Source organism: Leptidea sinapis, chromosome 19, assembly GCF_905404315.1.
Source record: "Leptidea sinapis chromosome 19, ilLepSina1.1, whole genome shotgun sequence".
Lineage (NCBI taxonomy): Eukaryota > Metazoa > Arthropoda > Insecta > Lepidoptera > Pieridae > Leptidea > Leptidea sinapis.
In genome coordinates, this window is record NC_066283.1 from 6,203,017 (window position 1) to 6,219,605 (window position 16,589).

The 16,589-nt window shown below is 39.1% G+C and overlaps 1 protein-coding gene across 1 annotated transcript; it reads right to left on the reverse strand.

Annotated features, from left to right (window-relative positions):
- Window positions 1-479: 479 nt before the first annotated feature.
- Window positions 480-12,729, reverse strand: LOC126970018 (S-adenosylmethionine mitochondrial carrier protein-like). The gene is made up of 6 exons (XM_050815700.1): window positions 12,058-12,729; window positions 8,579-8,699; window positions 7,621-7,766; window positions 7,058-7,156; window positions 5,771-5,926; window positions 480-992 (listed from the first exon to the last, which is right to left on the reverse strand). The coding sequence occupies exons 1-6, from the start codon at window positions 12,112-12,114 to the stop codon at window positions 717-719; spliced, it is 855 nt and encodes a 284-aa protein (XP_050671657.1). The 5' UTR covers window positions 12,115-12,729; the 3' UTR covers window positions 480-716.
- Window positions 12,730-16,589: the final 3,860 nt, after the last annotated feature.

Below are 16,589 nucleotides of genomic sequence, written 5' to 3' on the forward strand. Positions count from 1 at the left end.
AATGATACGGATGACGAACCGACAGAATAACCGTAGATTAAGATTGTCTGTATTATGGGGGAGATATGTTATAGGAAATTGCGAATGAGCACCTAAATGTTTTGTATGTGTGCGCGGTCTGCGTCCCGCGCGTTCCCTCACCTATTATTAATAAATCAGTGTGCAACCGACTAGGGAGTTTGATTGACGTGGGTCCTTCCTATAACTACCGCGCAAATACTTAACAGTTATGAAGATGATCACAATAGACACTCAAGTGTATCAAGTGATCACGGATTACATATTGAATCTTTCGTTACCGTTCCCAATCCTTGACCTAGACTTGCCCTTTTAAGCATTCAACAGGAATAAAATCGTAAGAGTGGTGGTGACTTAAAATTTAATTTGAACAGATTAAAAACTAGTGAGCAAACTGGATACCACATACCAACTTTATGTCACCTGTACTGTATTTAACTTCTATTACAGAAAAAAAACTATTTTTTGTTATAACAACTTTCTTTATTTACTTATGTTTCTAGATGCTATAAATAACTCTAGATTAAATCCATACATGAGATCCCATAAAAATATATTTTAAATATATTATTTTTAATAATATTAATTATATTAATAATACAAGTTCTTGAGGTAGCTCATTAAATAACACAACAATTTGTCACATAAAGCTTAGAAAAGCCTTCCGTCCATTCTTTATTTCATTTTCATTAATTTATCTACCTATGGAAATATCTTTCGAAAATGTCCTTCGATGTTTCGTAGGCACCAAAGAAAGCAAATCCACCAATCATGAATAGTGAAATTCTTGGTATTACTCCAGCGAAGAGTCCTCTGAAGCCGGACTCTGCGAAAATGTGTGTGAGCACAGGTGCGATGCGCAGCTTGCGGGTCGCTGCATGGTCGTCAGCGAGCATGATGCGCGTCTTGGCCAGGTCAAGGGGTGTGGTCGCCACCGCCGCCACGCAGCCCGCTATGGACCCGCAACATGCACTCTGACAATTATTATTAGGTTATGTTAAAAAAGGTTATAATATCCAATTTTGAGTTTTCTTTAGTGTTAATTCCGCTAATATTTGTCTTTAAACAATTCGACACATGTTTCGCCTATACACGATGCATCCTGAGGAGCATCGTGTATGTTGACTCGCCAAATTCGGCACGAGACTGAATTAAATGAGCCGGAAACCGCCCCTATATACCCTCATCCCATGAAAGGACGCCCTGTGATTGGTCGGCTGTTTTATTTTATTATTATTATATTATTATTATTATTTTGCGGCGATGTATTACCGCCGGAAGAGATACGTAGTAATGGTAAAGGGACCAAATTTGTTTGTTCATTCAACAATGTAAACATGTTATTTTTGTGTTTTATTATTTGTAATTGTTCTAACACATTCAAGTGAAATTGTCTTTCACATGTATTTTTTTTTATGGAATAGGAGGACAAACGAGCGTTCGGGTCACCTGTTGTTAAGTGATCACCGCCGCCCACAATCTCTTGCAACACTAGAGTAATCACAGAGCGTTGCCGGCCTTTAAGGAAGGTGTACGCGCTTTTTTTGAAGGTATCCATGTCGTATCGTCCCGGAAACACCGCACAAGGAAGCTTATTCCACAGCTTTGTAGTACGTGGAAGGAAGCTCCTTGAAAACCGCACTGTGGAGGACCGCCACACATCCAGATGGTGAGGATGATATACTAACTTGTGGCGTGTCGTGCGAAGGTGGAATTCGGCGGCAGGAACCAGGTTAAACAGCTCTTCGGAACACTCCCCGTGATAAATGCGGTAGAAGACACACAATGAAGCGACTTCTCTACGCAACGCCAAGTGATCCAGCCGTTCACAGAGCACTGGGTCCCCCACAATTCGAGCTGCTCTACGTTGCACGCGGCCAAATGGATCAAGCTGATACTGGGGTGCGCCAGACCAGAGATGACAGCAATACTCCATGTGTGGCCGGACCTGCGCTTTGTAGAGCGCTAGTATGTGGGCCGGCTTGAAGTATTGCCGTGCTCTATTGATGACGCCCAGTTTCTTTGAAGCCAATTTGGCTTTGCCCTCCAGATGACCACGAAATTGGCAATCGCTCGAGATTTCGAGACCCAGTATTCCGATACTAGGCGAGGCTTTAAGGGAAGTGTTGTCGAAGAGCGGTGATACGACAAATGGGGTTTTTTTAGTGGTAAACGCGCAAACTTGAGTCTTCTGGGGGTTAAATTGGACAAGGTTCAATTTACCCCATTCCGCGACGTTCTCAAGAGAGGACTCGATAGAAGACACAAGTTTCTCCCGGCACTGGTCGACGATTTCCCGAGAGAGACCTGCATGGCCCATGTATACGGCATCACCAGTGCTGTCATCTGCATAGCAATGAATGTTGGAGGTTTCCAACATATCATTGATATGCAGAAGAAACAGCGTGGGAGATAGCACACAGCCTTAGTGCACTCCAGCATTCACGGGCTTCAGGTTCGAGCAATATCCGTCGACAACGACCTGTATGCTGCGCCCAGTGAGGAAGCTGGAGGTCCACTTGCACAAGCTCTCGGGAAGCCCAAATGATGGAAATTTTGAGAGGAGCGCCTTGTGCCATACACGATCAAAGGCCTTCGCTATATCCAGGCTAACTGCCAGGCCTTCCCCCTTGCTTTCAATAGCCGCAGCCCATCTATGTGTTAGGTATACCAGAAGATCACCTGCCGACCGACCATGGCGAAACCCGTATTGTCGGTCGTTGATCAACTGGTAACCCTCTAGGTATACCAAGAGCTGACGGCTAATTATGCTCTCCATGATTTTGGAGAGCAGGGAGGTAATAGCAATAGGCCTGTAGTTTGCTGGATCCGAACTGTCTCCTTTTTTTTGGATCGGATGAACAAGGGCTGACTTCCATGAGTCAGAGACTACGCCTTTAGAATAATAATGCCGGAATAAACGCGTTAGCGGCGTCAACTCAGGGGCACACGTTCTAAGCACGATTGGAGAAATGCCATCCGGCCCGCTCAACTTCCTGACGTCCAACGAAAACAGAGCTCGCTTAACAGTTTTCTGTAAGAACTGTACTTCAGGCATAGAGCTCTGACACCGCGGGATGGTTGGCGGTGTTTTTCCGTTGTCGTCAAGAGTCGAGTTGGAGGCGAAAAGAGCGCACAAGAGATCGGCTTTCTCTTTTGCCGTATGGGTCAGGGTGTCCTCGTGTGCAACGGCGGCATGGACGGTTGGCTGAAATTACCAAGAGCAGCTTTCGACAACGACCAGAACTTGCGAGTTCCGGTCGAGTAACTGGAAAGCTGCTCGCCGATTTTGACGACGTGTTATGACTTTGTACGGGCGATTTGCCGCTTAAAAAATCTGGAGGCACGGTAGTATTTCCTCTTAAGAACTATGCAGTTCGGATCCTTTGTGCCCAGCGCCGCAACCCAAGTTCGATACGCCTGTTTTTTGCAGTCAGATGCTGCTTTAACTGACGCATCGAACCAGGGCTGTGATCTGCCACCGATCGGTACTACAGAGCTTGGTATAAAAATATCCATGCCCTGTAGTATCACATCGGCTACTGCAACGGCGCAGGCATTAGGATCTCAAGGGAAACAAGCCCTGCCCCAAGAGTAGGATGCAAAAAAGGAACGCATCCTATCCCAATCTGCTGACTTGTTGGCGTCGGATAGGCACTACACTCCTGACCAGGCAATGGTCGGACGTTCCGAGAGGGGCGTCGACAAAGACCTGGTAACCATCGGGATGTGTAGTCAGCAGAAGATCCAATAAGGACGGCATGTGGCTATCCACATCCGGGAGCCGCGTTGGCGACTCAACCAATTGGGACAGACCATACGCCAATGCAAAATGATGCACAGATCGCCCCGCGTAGTCTGTGGTACGTGATCCAAGCCATTCGGCATTGTGCCCGTTGAAATCACCCAAGACTACGATTTCAGCGGAGGGGCTCCGTGCAAGTATGTCGTCAATTGCCGCTTGAACGCAGCCCATGAGATGATCGGTTTCTGCGTTACCACTATGGGACCTGTAGACGACACACGCATAGATGCGGACACGGTCCTCTACATCTACGCGGAGCCAGAGAGTGGACAGGTACCCTCAAAATTGCCGAGACGGCGACAGCAGATATCCTACCTAACGTACACATATACCCCGGCATGAGGCAAAAAATTGTGCTCAATTTTGTACCCGGGGTCCGTTAAATATGACGTATCGCTAGGTCGAGATTTCTGCATCTCCGTAAGGAAACACAAGGCCGGCTGCGCCGTCTTAAGGTGGTGGTGGACACGTGGAAGTCCACGTTGAGCGCGGAGCGGGGTGCCGTGGTGTTACTGCCTCGTTCGTCTTCGGTTAGGCGCGGTTCTGTGCCCTCCCCAGTATACGACGGGCAGCCCGAGGGATTCTCCGACTCTGGTAAAGCCGGTACCCTCCTGGGGTAAACAAATCTCTTTCAGTTCCGCTGTCATATTCGGGTGGGGGGGGAGGGAATGACCTCCGTTCCTCGACACATACCTATGCGAAACATAGCGGCACTAGGCCGCTACTTCACGCCGGTATTCTGTGCGAGTGTGGTAATTAGCCCGGGCGAGTCTGGCCCGATTGTGCTGACGTCAAAAGACGGCAGCGTGACTCTCCCACTTCTAAAAAGCCCTAAGTCACCTCTTACGACACCCATGGGCCTGGGACTCCCTTATTCTTTTGACGCCCCGGGGAAAGTACAGGGCAAGTAGGCATGTATATAGGTTAGGGTAAGGTTAGTTTACAAATCACGCACAAGTTGAATGCAGAGTTCATGAATGCGTTAGCTGTGACATAATTATAATTAATGACCATAATCATGAGTGTGTCGATAAATTTAAAGAATGCTTCTACTTTACCATTTAATACTTATTAAAATAATATTTTATTAATTTTTTTCATCAATGTAACCTAATTATTCTTCGAGACATACGTTTAAAACATTTTTCAGCATTTCTCGTGCTTAACGATGAATAAAAACTCGTTTTGGAACGAAAATCGATGGATCAGTCGTTATTAAAATAATAAAAAAATAACACGGGATCTCAACTTTAGTGTTAACATAGTAAGCGACGACTACGTCACAGCACTACACTGTAGGCGCGCGAGGCGAGACGTGCGGACAGCGGGGATTCTCCCGTTCTTTGGTCTGGGGACCCAGGCTGCATTCAACTCGCGCGAGGAGTGTAGATAAGTTATGCCAGATAAGGCAGCAGTCACACCGTCCATTATCTAGTCGCAATACACGTTTGACAATTAAACTTAGGTTAGGTTGAGTTAGCCAAGTTATCACCATTTTTTTATGATAATAAGGGGCGAGACGAGCAGGACGAATTAGGAGTAATTGATACGCCCTGCCCATTACAATGCAGTACCGCTCAGGATTCTAGAAAAACCCAAAAGATGTCACGATGAGACATAAGATGTTAAGTCTCATTTGCCCAGTAATTTCACTAGCTACGGCGCCCTTCTGACCGAAACACAATAATGTTTACACATTACTGCTTCACGGCAGAAAATGTGCGCCGCTAGCTATCGACACGCGCTCTGAAGATCCTAAAAAGCTCAGATTATTGATTGGTCTCCGAACTACCTTATAACAACATCTATTATTCTAATGCGTAGGTAAATTTTAACTAACAAAAAATAACATAATTAGGTTAGGTAGCTTATCTGAAACTGTAATATTATTATAGATAAAAAGATCATAAGGAAAACCTTTGCATGGCAACTAAATCTATTACATACCTCAACGCTACTGATATTGCCGTCGTTGCGCTCTTTGACTATCTTCTTGAAGAGTTCCCACAGTGGCATCTCGATGAAACCTATGGGCAGGTCTCTCATCAATGTGGGCAAGAAACCTCGGTACACGCCGTTACGGAGTCCCCCCGTGCGGAACGCCTAAATATATTTATTTATTTCATTTACATATAAATAAAAGAATTATGTATAGAAATCTGCATGATGCGATCTCGTCAAACCGGACGTGTGTTTTAAAAGTTAAGCACAAAAAAATAATTTTCGAACATCCACTAATCGACAAAATTCCTCCTTATTATTACCTCGCGTAGTATCCCAATCTTAGAAATAATGAGCGATTTCCAATTCTGCTGATATCTAGAAGGGAATCCCAAAGTCGCTGAGAAGATACTCGGGGACATCAACAGCGAGAATATTTTTCTATCCGGCCCATATAATAGGTTCTCTCTGGTCTGGTATATAAGTTCGAACTATTTGCCGGCTCCGTCACTCGGCGCTGAATACTTTCAAAGAAAGCACGTCACACACTTGAAAGGCTGGCAACACTCGTCTAATACCTCTGTTGTTGCAAGAGAATAACGGTGATGGTTATGACTTACATTCAGGTGATCTATGCCCTGTTCATTAAAACACACAAGTCTTTTTTTTATGAAATGAAATAAGAGACGAGACGAGTTGGACGTTCAGTTGATGGTAATTGATACGCCCTGTCCATTACAATACAGTGCCGCCCAGGATTCTTGAAAAATCCACAAATTCAGAGCGGTATTACAATTGCGCTCGTCACCTTGATACATAAGATGATACGTCTCATTTGCCCAGTAATTTCACTAATTACGGCGTCCTTCACACCGAAACACGGTAATGTTTACACTGCTTTACGGCAGAAATATGCACCGTTGTGGTTACCCATAAACTATTCTACACATTTACAAGTTAGATTATACAAGGAAGTTTTTAAGTTTGTGTAAATTACGTTTAACAAAAAAAAATCCACAGGGTTTGTAAAATTTAGCACTTGTAAGTTCTGCTTGTATGTTCTAAAAATTAAAAAAATACCCGCCTATTTTTAACTGTTTTAATTGCATAACTCTACATAAAGGCTTGCCTGAATGGTATATTGTCTTTGCCTAGAATTTACGGGACACTTAAAAATACACTGGCGACAAAGTTTTCCCGCCTTTTATTTCTATTTGCTTTGTGATGACAAGAATGAGAGATATCTCGGAGATAAGCATAAACAAACGCGTGTTTTATTATATCTAGACTAACATGTACTAGAATACCAATGCTGCTCTTCGCCTGATTCCCCACGTACGTCTGTTTCCGCTGCTTTGCGATCTCTATCGGCACTCGGATCAAACAGGTCAACTGTTAAAACGTAAAATAATTTTATTATAATTTTTTTCGTCAATACTAGTAATAATTCTTAAAATCTTTAATATGTAAGTTAAAAAAAGAAAATGCATCAACCTTTAGAGCTTGAATTTATTATTTGTGTAAGGATGCTTCGTGTAAATGATGGTCCAACAAATACAATGATTTATTAACTATAACAGGTCGACCTGGCACCACGAGCAGGGTCAATGAATCAGGTCCATGAATCAGCAATTGTTCCCTTCGCACATTTTTGAGGGAAGGAGACGAGCCGACACACGACGCCACCGTCGCAAGCAATGAAGCATACGAAAGGGCTTTTTAAATAAAACAATAGCAGATCGTAGTGTTTAGATAGATCGCATATAACGGTTTTATTTTGGAGTTTGATCAAAGCATTAGAATGATGAGGAGGAATTAGATCTGACCTATGTGTTAAAAGCACGTGTCGGACTTACCACTTCGCCAACGCTTGCGGCCATCATGTGTACCAACGGCAAGTATTGTGGTGCCATCATCGGTGATGCCACATTCTTTATCGCCTCGTATGTCGCAAAGAATAATGCTGTTGTGGGCATCGATCCTGCGACCACTGTTAGCAACCCTAAAATAATTTAAGCCTCATTGTAAAGTACAATTATTAGGCAGTATGTTATTATAATCGAGATCGAATCAGAAATGAGAGAAAAAGGAGGAGAACCAAATGATTGCGAAACTGAAGTGGCAGTGGGCAGGGCACATAGTTCGATGGACAGATGGACGTTGGGGCAGTAAAGTCCTCGAATGGCGACCACGTACCGGATGACGCAGTCTTGGTAGGCCCCCCTCAAGATGGACCGACGATCTGGTCACGATCGCCGGAATACGTTGGATGAGGGCAGCGCAGGACTGATTGTCGTGGAGATCTTTGGGGGAGGCCTTTGTCCATAAGTTGACGGTTCCAGCTGGTGATGATGATGTAACTGTAGTTTATTGATGTGGACATCTTGAGTACATACACTTTTTTTTTTAACGTATAAAAGACCCCGAAACGGGGCTATGTGTCGGTCTCAGATGCAAACACCCCCTACCAACTAAAAACCTCCTCTGTGCTGATAACCCTAAAGTTTATTACAACGAAGCTAGGCCTTGGAGGCCGATTTACACACACACTCGCGCTTTTTCCCGTCTGGATAGGCAGAGAAAACAGAACACCACTTGCTTCTATTCGTAGTCCTTACAAACCTCACACACTTCCTCTACATTAATTACTCTTTTCATACATGCTCACCGGTTCCTGGTGGTTGGGACCGTTTCTTATTTCAAACTGTTACCAATTTGGTCGACAAATGTCTTGAGCTGAAGGTCAAAAGCTTGAGCTATTCAGATTTTAATGTTAGTTTAGATTATAATAGATATATTAGTTACCAATCTTACCTCTATATACACCATTAAAGCCGCCAGCCTTGTAAAATCCCTGTGGACTCTGTAATCTCGTTTTCAATGTGTCCAATGGATACAGAGCTGCAGAGACTGTAACTCCTGCTGTAGCACCAGCCTATATACAATATTAGTTTTGAAAGGATTACTTCATTTCACAAACATCTTTCTAGCTTAAACAATTTGTTATGTTTTAAAATGGTAACCCTCACTTCTGGGATAAATTACAGATATAAAATTTGAAAACAAATTTTTATGAACAAGGAAGGATGTTTTTGTTGTTCATAAATTTTTTGGTACATCGTAAATGACCAGAGATTGGAACTTGTAGACATGACGGTCTTCTTGGGTATCACGTTAGATAAAAAGCTTCAGTGGGGTCCACATATCGCCCAACTAGCACATAGACTCAGCTCTGCGGCATATGCCGTTAGAAAGATTAGAGAGTACACGAATGTTGCGCCGCTAGATTAGTGTACTCAGTTATTTTCACAGCATCATGACGTACGGTATTTTACTGTGGGGTCATGCCGCTGACATTGAAATAGTATTTGCTCTGTAAAGGAGAGCTGTTCGTGCTATATATCAGCTTAGTTAGAGACAGTCTCTCAAAGAAAAATTTAAAGAAATAAATATTATGACTGTTCATTGTACGTACATTTATGAAACCTTAAAATATGTTCACAAAAATTGTCACCTTTTTGCTCTTAATAGTGATTTTCATTATTATAACACTAGAAATAGGGGATTGCTTGTAACTAATTCTAGTAGGTTCATAAGATACATAATAGCTTAAAGGGTAAATGTATACACTTTTATAATAAAGTCCCAGTCACTGTTCATGTATTATCTATAAATAAATTTAAATGTTTTATTAAAAGATGGCTCTGTCTTAAACCCTATTACTCCACAGCCGAATATCTAAGTGATCAAACAGCTTGGGAGTAGATTATGATTATTTTATAGCAATAGCAATGACAGTACATTATTGTATATTTATATTAAAAAGAGTGCAAAAAAAGAAGGCTGGGAGAGTTTCTTGCGCCGCTTCTTCTCTCTCAGAGCGTCATTTGTTTCCGAAGCGGTAGTAATATCTAGTATCTTAGAAATGACATTAAAAAGAATTCTAGAGGAATCAATTTTGAGAAAATAAAGGCCATTTACTACCAGTAACAAAAACAAACTGTTTATGCCTACTTCTAGGCTAAGTAAAGTCAACAGGTTGTAAAGCTATGAAGCTATAAATATTGATTTAAAAGAGTGGCAATGAGTTTCTTGCTTCTTCTTCTCATTAAAGTCAGCCATATCCAATGTGGTGCCGAATGTTAAACTTTCCATAAATTCAAATTCAAATATTTTTATTCAAAATAGGATTTAAAATCACTTATTGGACGTTAAAAACTACCACCCATTCGAAAGAGACTGCCTCAGACCTGAGAAGAATGGGCGCAAGAAACTCAGCGGGCTTTTTTTTTATATAAAATGTGGATTACAATGTGATATCATACAATAAACATTTATAATTAAAGAGCCTGAGGGTGTTTGCTTTATTCCCAGTCCATGGTGTCATTAAGAAAATCGTTTATGCTATAATAACCTTTCCCACACAAACGTTTTTTAACAATTCTTTTAAATTTCGTAACACATTTGTTTTGTACATTTTCTGGGATCATATTGTAGAAGCATATACATCACACAACAAAAGACTTACTAACTCGACCCAACCGAGTAGTAGGCATAACAAGTTTCTGTTTGTTCCTCGTGTTAACATTATGAATGTCACAGTTTCTAGAGAATTCCTCAATGTGCTTATGAACATACAGAACATTATCAAAAATATATTGAGAAGCAACAGTCAAAATGTTTATTGCTTAAAATTTTTCTCTTAATGATTCTCTAGGACCTAGGTCATAAATCGCGCGAATAACCCTCTTCTGCAGCACAAAAATGGTATTAATATCGGCCGCACTGCCCCATAACAAAATACCATAGGACATAATACTATGAAAATAACTAAAGTATACTAATCTCGCTGTATCTATGTCAGTTAACCGTCTAATTTTCTTAACCGCATATGCTGCAGAACTAAGCCTATTCGCCAATCCTTCAATATGGGGGCCGCACTGCAATTTGGAATCAAGAGTAATGCCAAGAAATACAGCATATTCCACTGATTTTACCACCTCTCCATTCAATAAAATATTTGTATCTATATTTTTAACATTTGGCACAGTGAATTTAATACATTTGGTTTTATGACTATTTAACAATAAGTTATTGGCGCTAAACCAGTACACAATGTCAGATAGAGCATTGTTTACTTCGTCATATAAAACTTGGCTTCATTTCACTTTGAATATAAGTGAAGTGTCATCCGCAAACAAAACCACTTTGTGTTTTTTTCTACAAGGTTTGGCAGATCATTTATATAAATTAGGAAGAGGAAGGGTCCAAGAATAGACCCTTGTGGTACCCCCATATTGAGAGGAGTCCCAGGAGATCTCCTGCCATTCACCTCGACCCTCTGAATCCTATTATTTAAATATGAGATAAGAAGATCGAGTGCAGATCCTCTTATACCATAGTGACATAGCTTCCTGACCAGCGTTGAATGTTGAACACAATCAAAAGCCGTAGATAAATCACAGAAGATACCAAGTGCATTCTGTGATTCCTCCCAGGCCTCAAAAATATTTCTGATGAGTTCAACACCTGCATCCGTAGTCGAGCGTCCCCTAGTAAAGCCAAATTGTTTTTTATGTTATAGTTATGATGTGTCTGTTTATGGTTGACACATAAAATCATCAGTTATTTCAAAGTACAAACTGGAAAGCCCTCCCGCTCAGGTAACTATTGGTAATTAGTCTCCATTGAGTTTCTTCATCTTGTTTTTTTTTCTTAAAAATATTATTTGGTTTCAACACATGAAAAATAAACATAACAAATTTTGATAGATTTATTCTAAGTAGTTTATGATTCTCTTCATAGATAATAATAATACCAAGCTAAAACTAATCTGGAAACCAAATCCTATTCCAGAAACTAAAGGTAGGTTAGGTTAAGTTAGAATAGAAATACATATGAGCTGGGCCGTAGTCCGGGTAACAACCAGTATTAACAGTAATGTTTCAGATAACAGAACCTAGATAAGACTCAAAGTAATATACTGAATTAATTTAAAAAACTAATGAAATTGTGTACTGTCATTTAAATGTTATTCATTAATTTTAACACATTTTGAGGTTATGATATAAAATAAATCTAAATCTGAAAGTAAGTTTCCTCAAGCTGGAGAGGGTAAAGTGGACCCCTTCCCACCCTCCAATTCATGCCAATGGATTCAAAATTATTAAAGAAACATAATTCTTTCTCTCTGCATCTACAGTAAGAAATTAAATAGCCGAAAAATACAATAGGTACCTAAAGTGTAAAAAATCGAAGTAAATTTTGAGAGCCTCGAGTAGATAGGTACTTACAAAAAGCGGAGCAGTGAATGATTTTAGTGATTTATCCGTGATTTCATTACTTTCCATGATTGAACTTCATATTTCATAACCTCTTACAACTTCAAAACTCACAGACAGTGCGATAAATAATCGCGCTCCAACAGAGTTATGTCTCAAAACATGTTTAATTGCATTAAAGAAGTATTGTTAAAACTTGGTTCATTAATCACTAAATAAACTTTATACACGGACGAGTCCGTAACTTTATATTAATTAACTCAAAAGTGTAAACAATAAACACTAAACAGAGTGTGATCAGCTGTTTTCACAGAAATAGTGATTAAAATTTAAATTCTCTTTGGTTTTCACAGTATGTGACGTGTAGTCAAAAGTCAATACTCGTTAATTTTTAATTATATAACATAATCTAAGAGTCTGGCTTATGTAAGCTGAACCCAGCCATTTATAGGAATGGAATTAATAAATAAAATATCATTTGAGACAATGACAATCAATCTGATGTGTCTTGGGGTAGATATGTTCCGACTTCCGATATGCACTGCGGTCTGCGAGCACTGCACAGTGCTATCAATGTAGAAAAATTCGTTCCCTTATGGACTGCCAAGAGCCAGTAATCAGTATACTGCCGCAGTACCGGAAATACATGACGTCATTAATCGTCGCCATATTCTACTGTGAGCACTGGCGTTTTCGAGGTAAGGTACTCGCAGTACTTTGATCACGTGATCAGTCAAAACCACTCGAGTGCGTAACGTTTTATAAACAATATCTACAGTTTAACCCCAAAGTAATAAAGTTCTATAATTAGTTTGGATTAATAAATAAATAAATGGAAGAATTGCAAAAATTAACCTTATTAGTTAACTTAATGAACTTGAAAACTTTTATACACTCATTTATTTGTTGTGTCAAAAAAATGCGGCTGACAGTATACGTGATTGCGTTCCGTTTTAAATAGTAACCAGTATAACTAACTATAAAGAAACGGCTTCACAGTATACTAAATTGACGTCACACTGTACAGTGGTCGCAGTGCATATCGGAACATACCCTAAATGTCACAACGGAGTTTGCTTACAATTAGTTTCTTGAATATTTTTAAGCGATCATGGAAACGTTAAAAAGTGGCATGCGGTGAGTGTTATTTTTTAGTGTTAGTTTAATATATTTTTGCGATAATTAGTTTAGCTCACTAGAAAGTATTGAATATTATATTGTATTTCAGGTAATTTTGACGGCAGTTGCGATTAAGAAAACAAATAATATACCTAGACGAAACATACATTTCAGCAGCTCAAATGTAAATGTAAAAGATAATGACAAAGCATATTCTTCATGCTGAAGTTTAGAACCAGTTTTGTTTTGGTTTTCATTAAATATTGTACTCGCACTGTAGGTATTTAATACCCCTTCAATACTCTAGGTTCTTATAATATGATTCCTTCGTCCGTTGAAGTTGTTACTTCAATTGTTGTCAAACATTTTACTGCAAATGCTGTCTCAATAATGTGTGTACAAGAATTATGTAATAAATGACTGAATAAAAATGAAAAACCAAAACCATTACCTAAATAATAACTGGTAAGGAATTATCAAAAAAAATAGGAAAAGTATCAAAATTATTTATTTCTACTTTAGTTGGTAATACCATAAAATGAAGTTTTTTTTAATTTGCCGCCTTTTGCTAGGTTCAGCTTTCTTTAGCCATACGAGACGAGCGAACCATCGGACCGTCCGATGGCGCGGCCGTACTAAATCCGATCATGTATTCAAAGCTTTAGTGAATAAGTCAATATAAAGCCGTGTTAGCTGCGCCGTGTTTTTGTGTTATTTAACACAAAAACATGTTTAAACAGATAAGGGGCGTGGCATAACAGTTTTGTTAAAGGCCGGAACGCATTAGCGCGGCGCACCGCTGCACTGCGCGGCACTAAGCGTCATAATATTATTTCAACCATTTTGTATGGAACGTGTCGCACCAGAGTGGCGCTGCACTGCGCGTCGCGTCATAGTTGCATCCGAGAGAGCTCGAGAAAGTTAGCCCCGAGATTTTTTTTTTATTTTTTTTTATTACATCGTTAGTTCGCCATTTGTTCTTGATTGTTCTCTATAAACATTTGTTTGTTCTCGATTTTTTATTTAAATTTGCAATTCATTAAAATTGGTTAGGTTAGGTCATGTTAGAACACTTAAAACAACGCATGAGCCGAGCGTAGCGTGCCACGGCAGCGGCCGGCGAGCGCCAGAACCAAATAGTAGGCGTTTCCCCCATTTTTAATTAATTGTTTTTAAATAAACAACAAAAGAACAAACAATTATTTATAGCGAACAATTAAGAACAAACTACGAACTAACGATATGCGATATTGAAAATTCAAAAATAGATTTTTTTTTTTCGGATGAGCCCTCCGAGAGAATATTTTGATGCGCAGCGCCGCGCCGCGCAGTGCAGCGACGCTCAGTGCGACACAGCAAGCGGTGCGTCGCTTCAGTATGCATACTGTTAATTGTTAAATTTATAGAATTTTGTCTTATAATTTAATTAATTTTAATAACTAAATAAAAACAATTTAATTATTAATTTTATTAGTTTAACTTAATAAATTAATAATTTTATTACATTCATTTATTTTGGATGCATACCCTTACAAACTAATTTATTTTGTATATTTCAGCCATTGTAAAATACGCTATTGATTAAAAAGAGTGGTCGTTGTGTTTCTTGTATGTTCTTTTCAAGAGCTCTACTTTTTCCGAAACATTATGGTAGATTCAGTAATTTAAAATAAATATTTATAGTGACCATTCAAAAGCGCTTGAAATCTTATTTTTTTTTCTCATCCGTTAATATGTTCTTCTTTCATCACACAATAAAGAAACATTGACCTAAGCCTCGTCACTATCGCTCATCTTGTAATGTTGCTCGCACGCAAACTGCTATAGAAATGACGTGAGCTAAGAGCTGCCGCTTACTGCAGTTGTAGTGCGATAGGTACCGTCAAGCGATGTGAAGCGACGCACAGCGCAGCACCGCTGTAATGCGTTCCGGCCTTAATAAAAAAACATCTTAACATGTTTACCGCGAGAAATGGATAACATCACCCGCGTTCACTTGCGGGGAAGGAAATTAACGTAAGCGATCACTGAATGAAGACGTATCTATCATTCGTAGCTAGCGATAATTCGATTTGGTTTGTTTGTGATTGAATGGAATAAAGAAATTACCTTGTTTTTATACACCTGATGACAGAAATAAATACAAAAAACTTGATTGCATCTAAAAAAATCACAAAGGTTAACAACTAATGGTAATAACACTTAATAATACGTCACAACTCACAACTTATACTATAAATTAGATGAACACAGTGAAAATATTTTAAAAGACATAAAAACGAATAAATATAACTTATAAATATGACTTAGCAGGTTCAAAATTCTCTTAGCTGCTATAATTTATATAATAGGTAATCCTTTATTCTATAATTAATGTTTTTAGTATTTAAATTTTGCCGCTCAATGAAGGGCAGCTCATTTAGCAAGGGAGGTATTAGGTAATCGGTAGTTCGTTCATCATCGGTTCTCGCCCGGAGAATCGACAACCGGTTCTGAGTTATGGCTCTTGTTTGTATAGGATGTTCTATCTTTTGCAATCTTATTTTTTCATTAAAAAAGTATTGGCTCAATAGCATTTGCTTCACTTTATGATAAATGGGCAAGATATTGCAATGTTTAAATATTTCATTTTCGTTTTCTTTTAATTTTCGAAACATATTTGCAGATAATGTATTTTTTAAAATTTTTAATTGAAGATTGTATATTTGCTTCAGATATGAGAAATATGTACGGCCATAGCTTGTTAGGCCATATTGAATATAGGATTCCGCTAATGAATTATAAAGCATAATTTTTACTTTAAAGGGAATTCTACTTTTTAATATTTTTATATTTCCTAGGAACTGGCGTAACTTATTGCTAATGTGTTCGATGTGGTAGCTCCAGTTGAATTTTGAATCAATTATTAGGCCAAGGTATTTATGTGTACCCACTATATCAATTGCAGGACACCTACAGGTTCCTAGCCCATGCAGACAATTATGATTGTGTGAAATTATAGTTTCTAGCAGCCAGAGAGGTTGCAAGAAATTATAAATTAATAAAATACAAAAAAAAACAAAACTCAATCAAACACAGCTCCTTGGATAGATGGAAACGTGAATCGGCTTCGCGAAAAAAAAAACAAGTTATATAAGCTTTGGATAAAGAGTAGTTATGATCCCTTAATCGGACTACAATATAATAAAACCAGAAACAAACTCCATAAATTAATGGAATCCAAACGTGACGCATTTTATTTAAAAGAAATAAATAAAAAATTTAAAGATCTAAAAAATTTTTATGATTCTGCTATTTTTCCAGTACCAAAATCAAAAGACGTAGGTAGCTATACAAAAAAAAAATTAAGGACCCAGAACCAAGAATAGGAATAATAATTATTGTTTCGTTTTATTTTCGTCTGGCAATAAGCAATCTGTTACTAG

Bases quoted from the DNA above. Each gene is read 5' to 3' on its own strand.
- LOC126970018 (XM_050815700.1), bottom strand. From the start codon at position 12,114: ATGGAAAGTAATGAAATCACGGATAAATCACTAAAATCATTCACTGCT. The intron at 8,700-12,057 runs GTAAGTACCTAT...TATTGTATATAG, and splicing joins CATTCACTGCTCCGCTTTTT to GCTGGTGCTACAGCAGGAGT. The intron at 7,767-8,578 runs GTAAGATTGGTA...AAATTATTTTAG, and splicing joins CTTTAATGGTGTATATAGAG to GGTTGCTAACAGTGGTCGCA.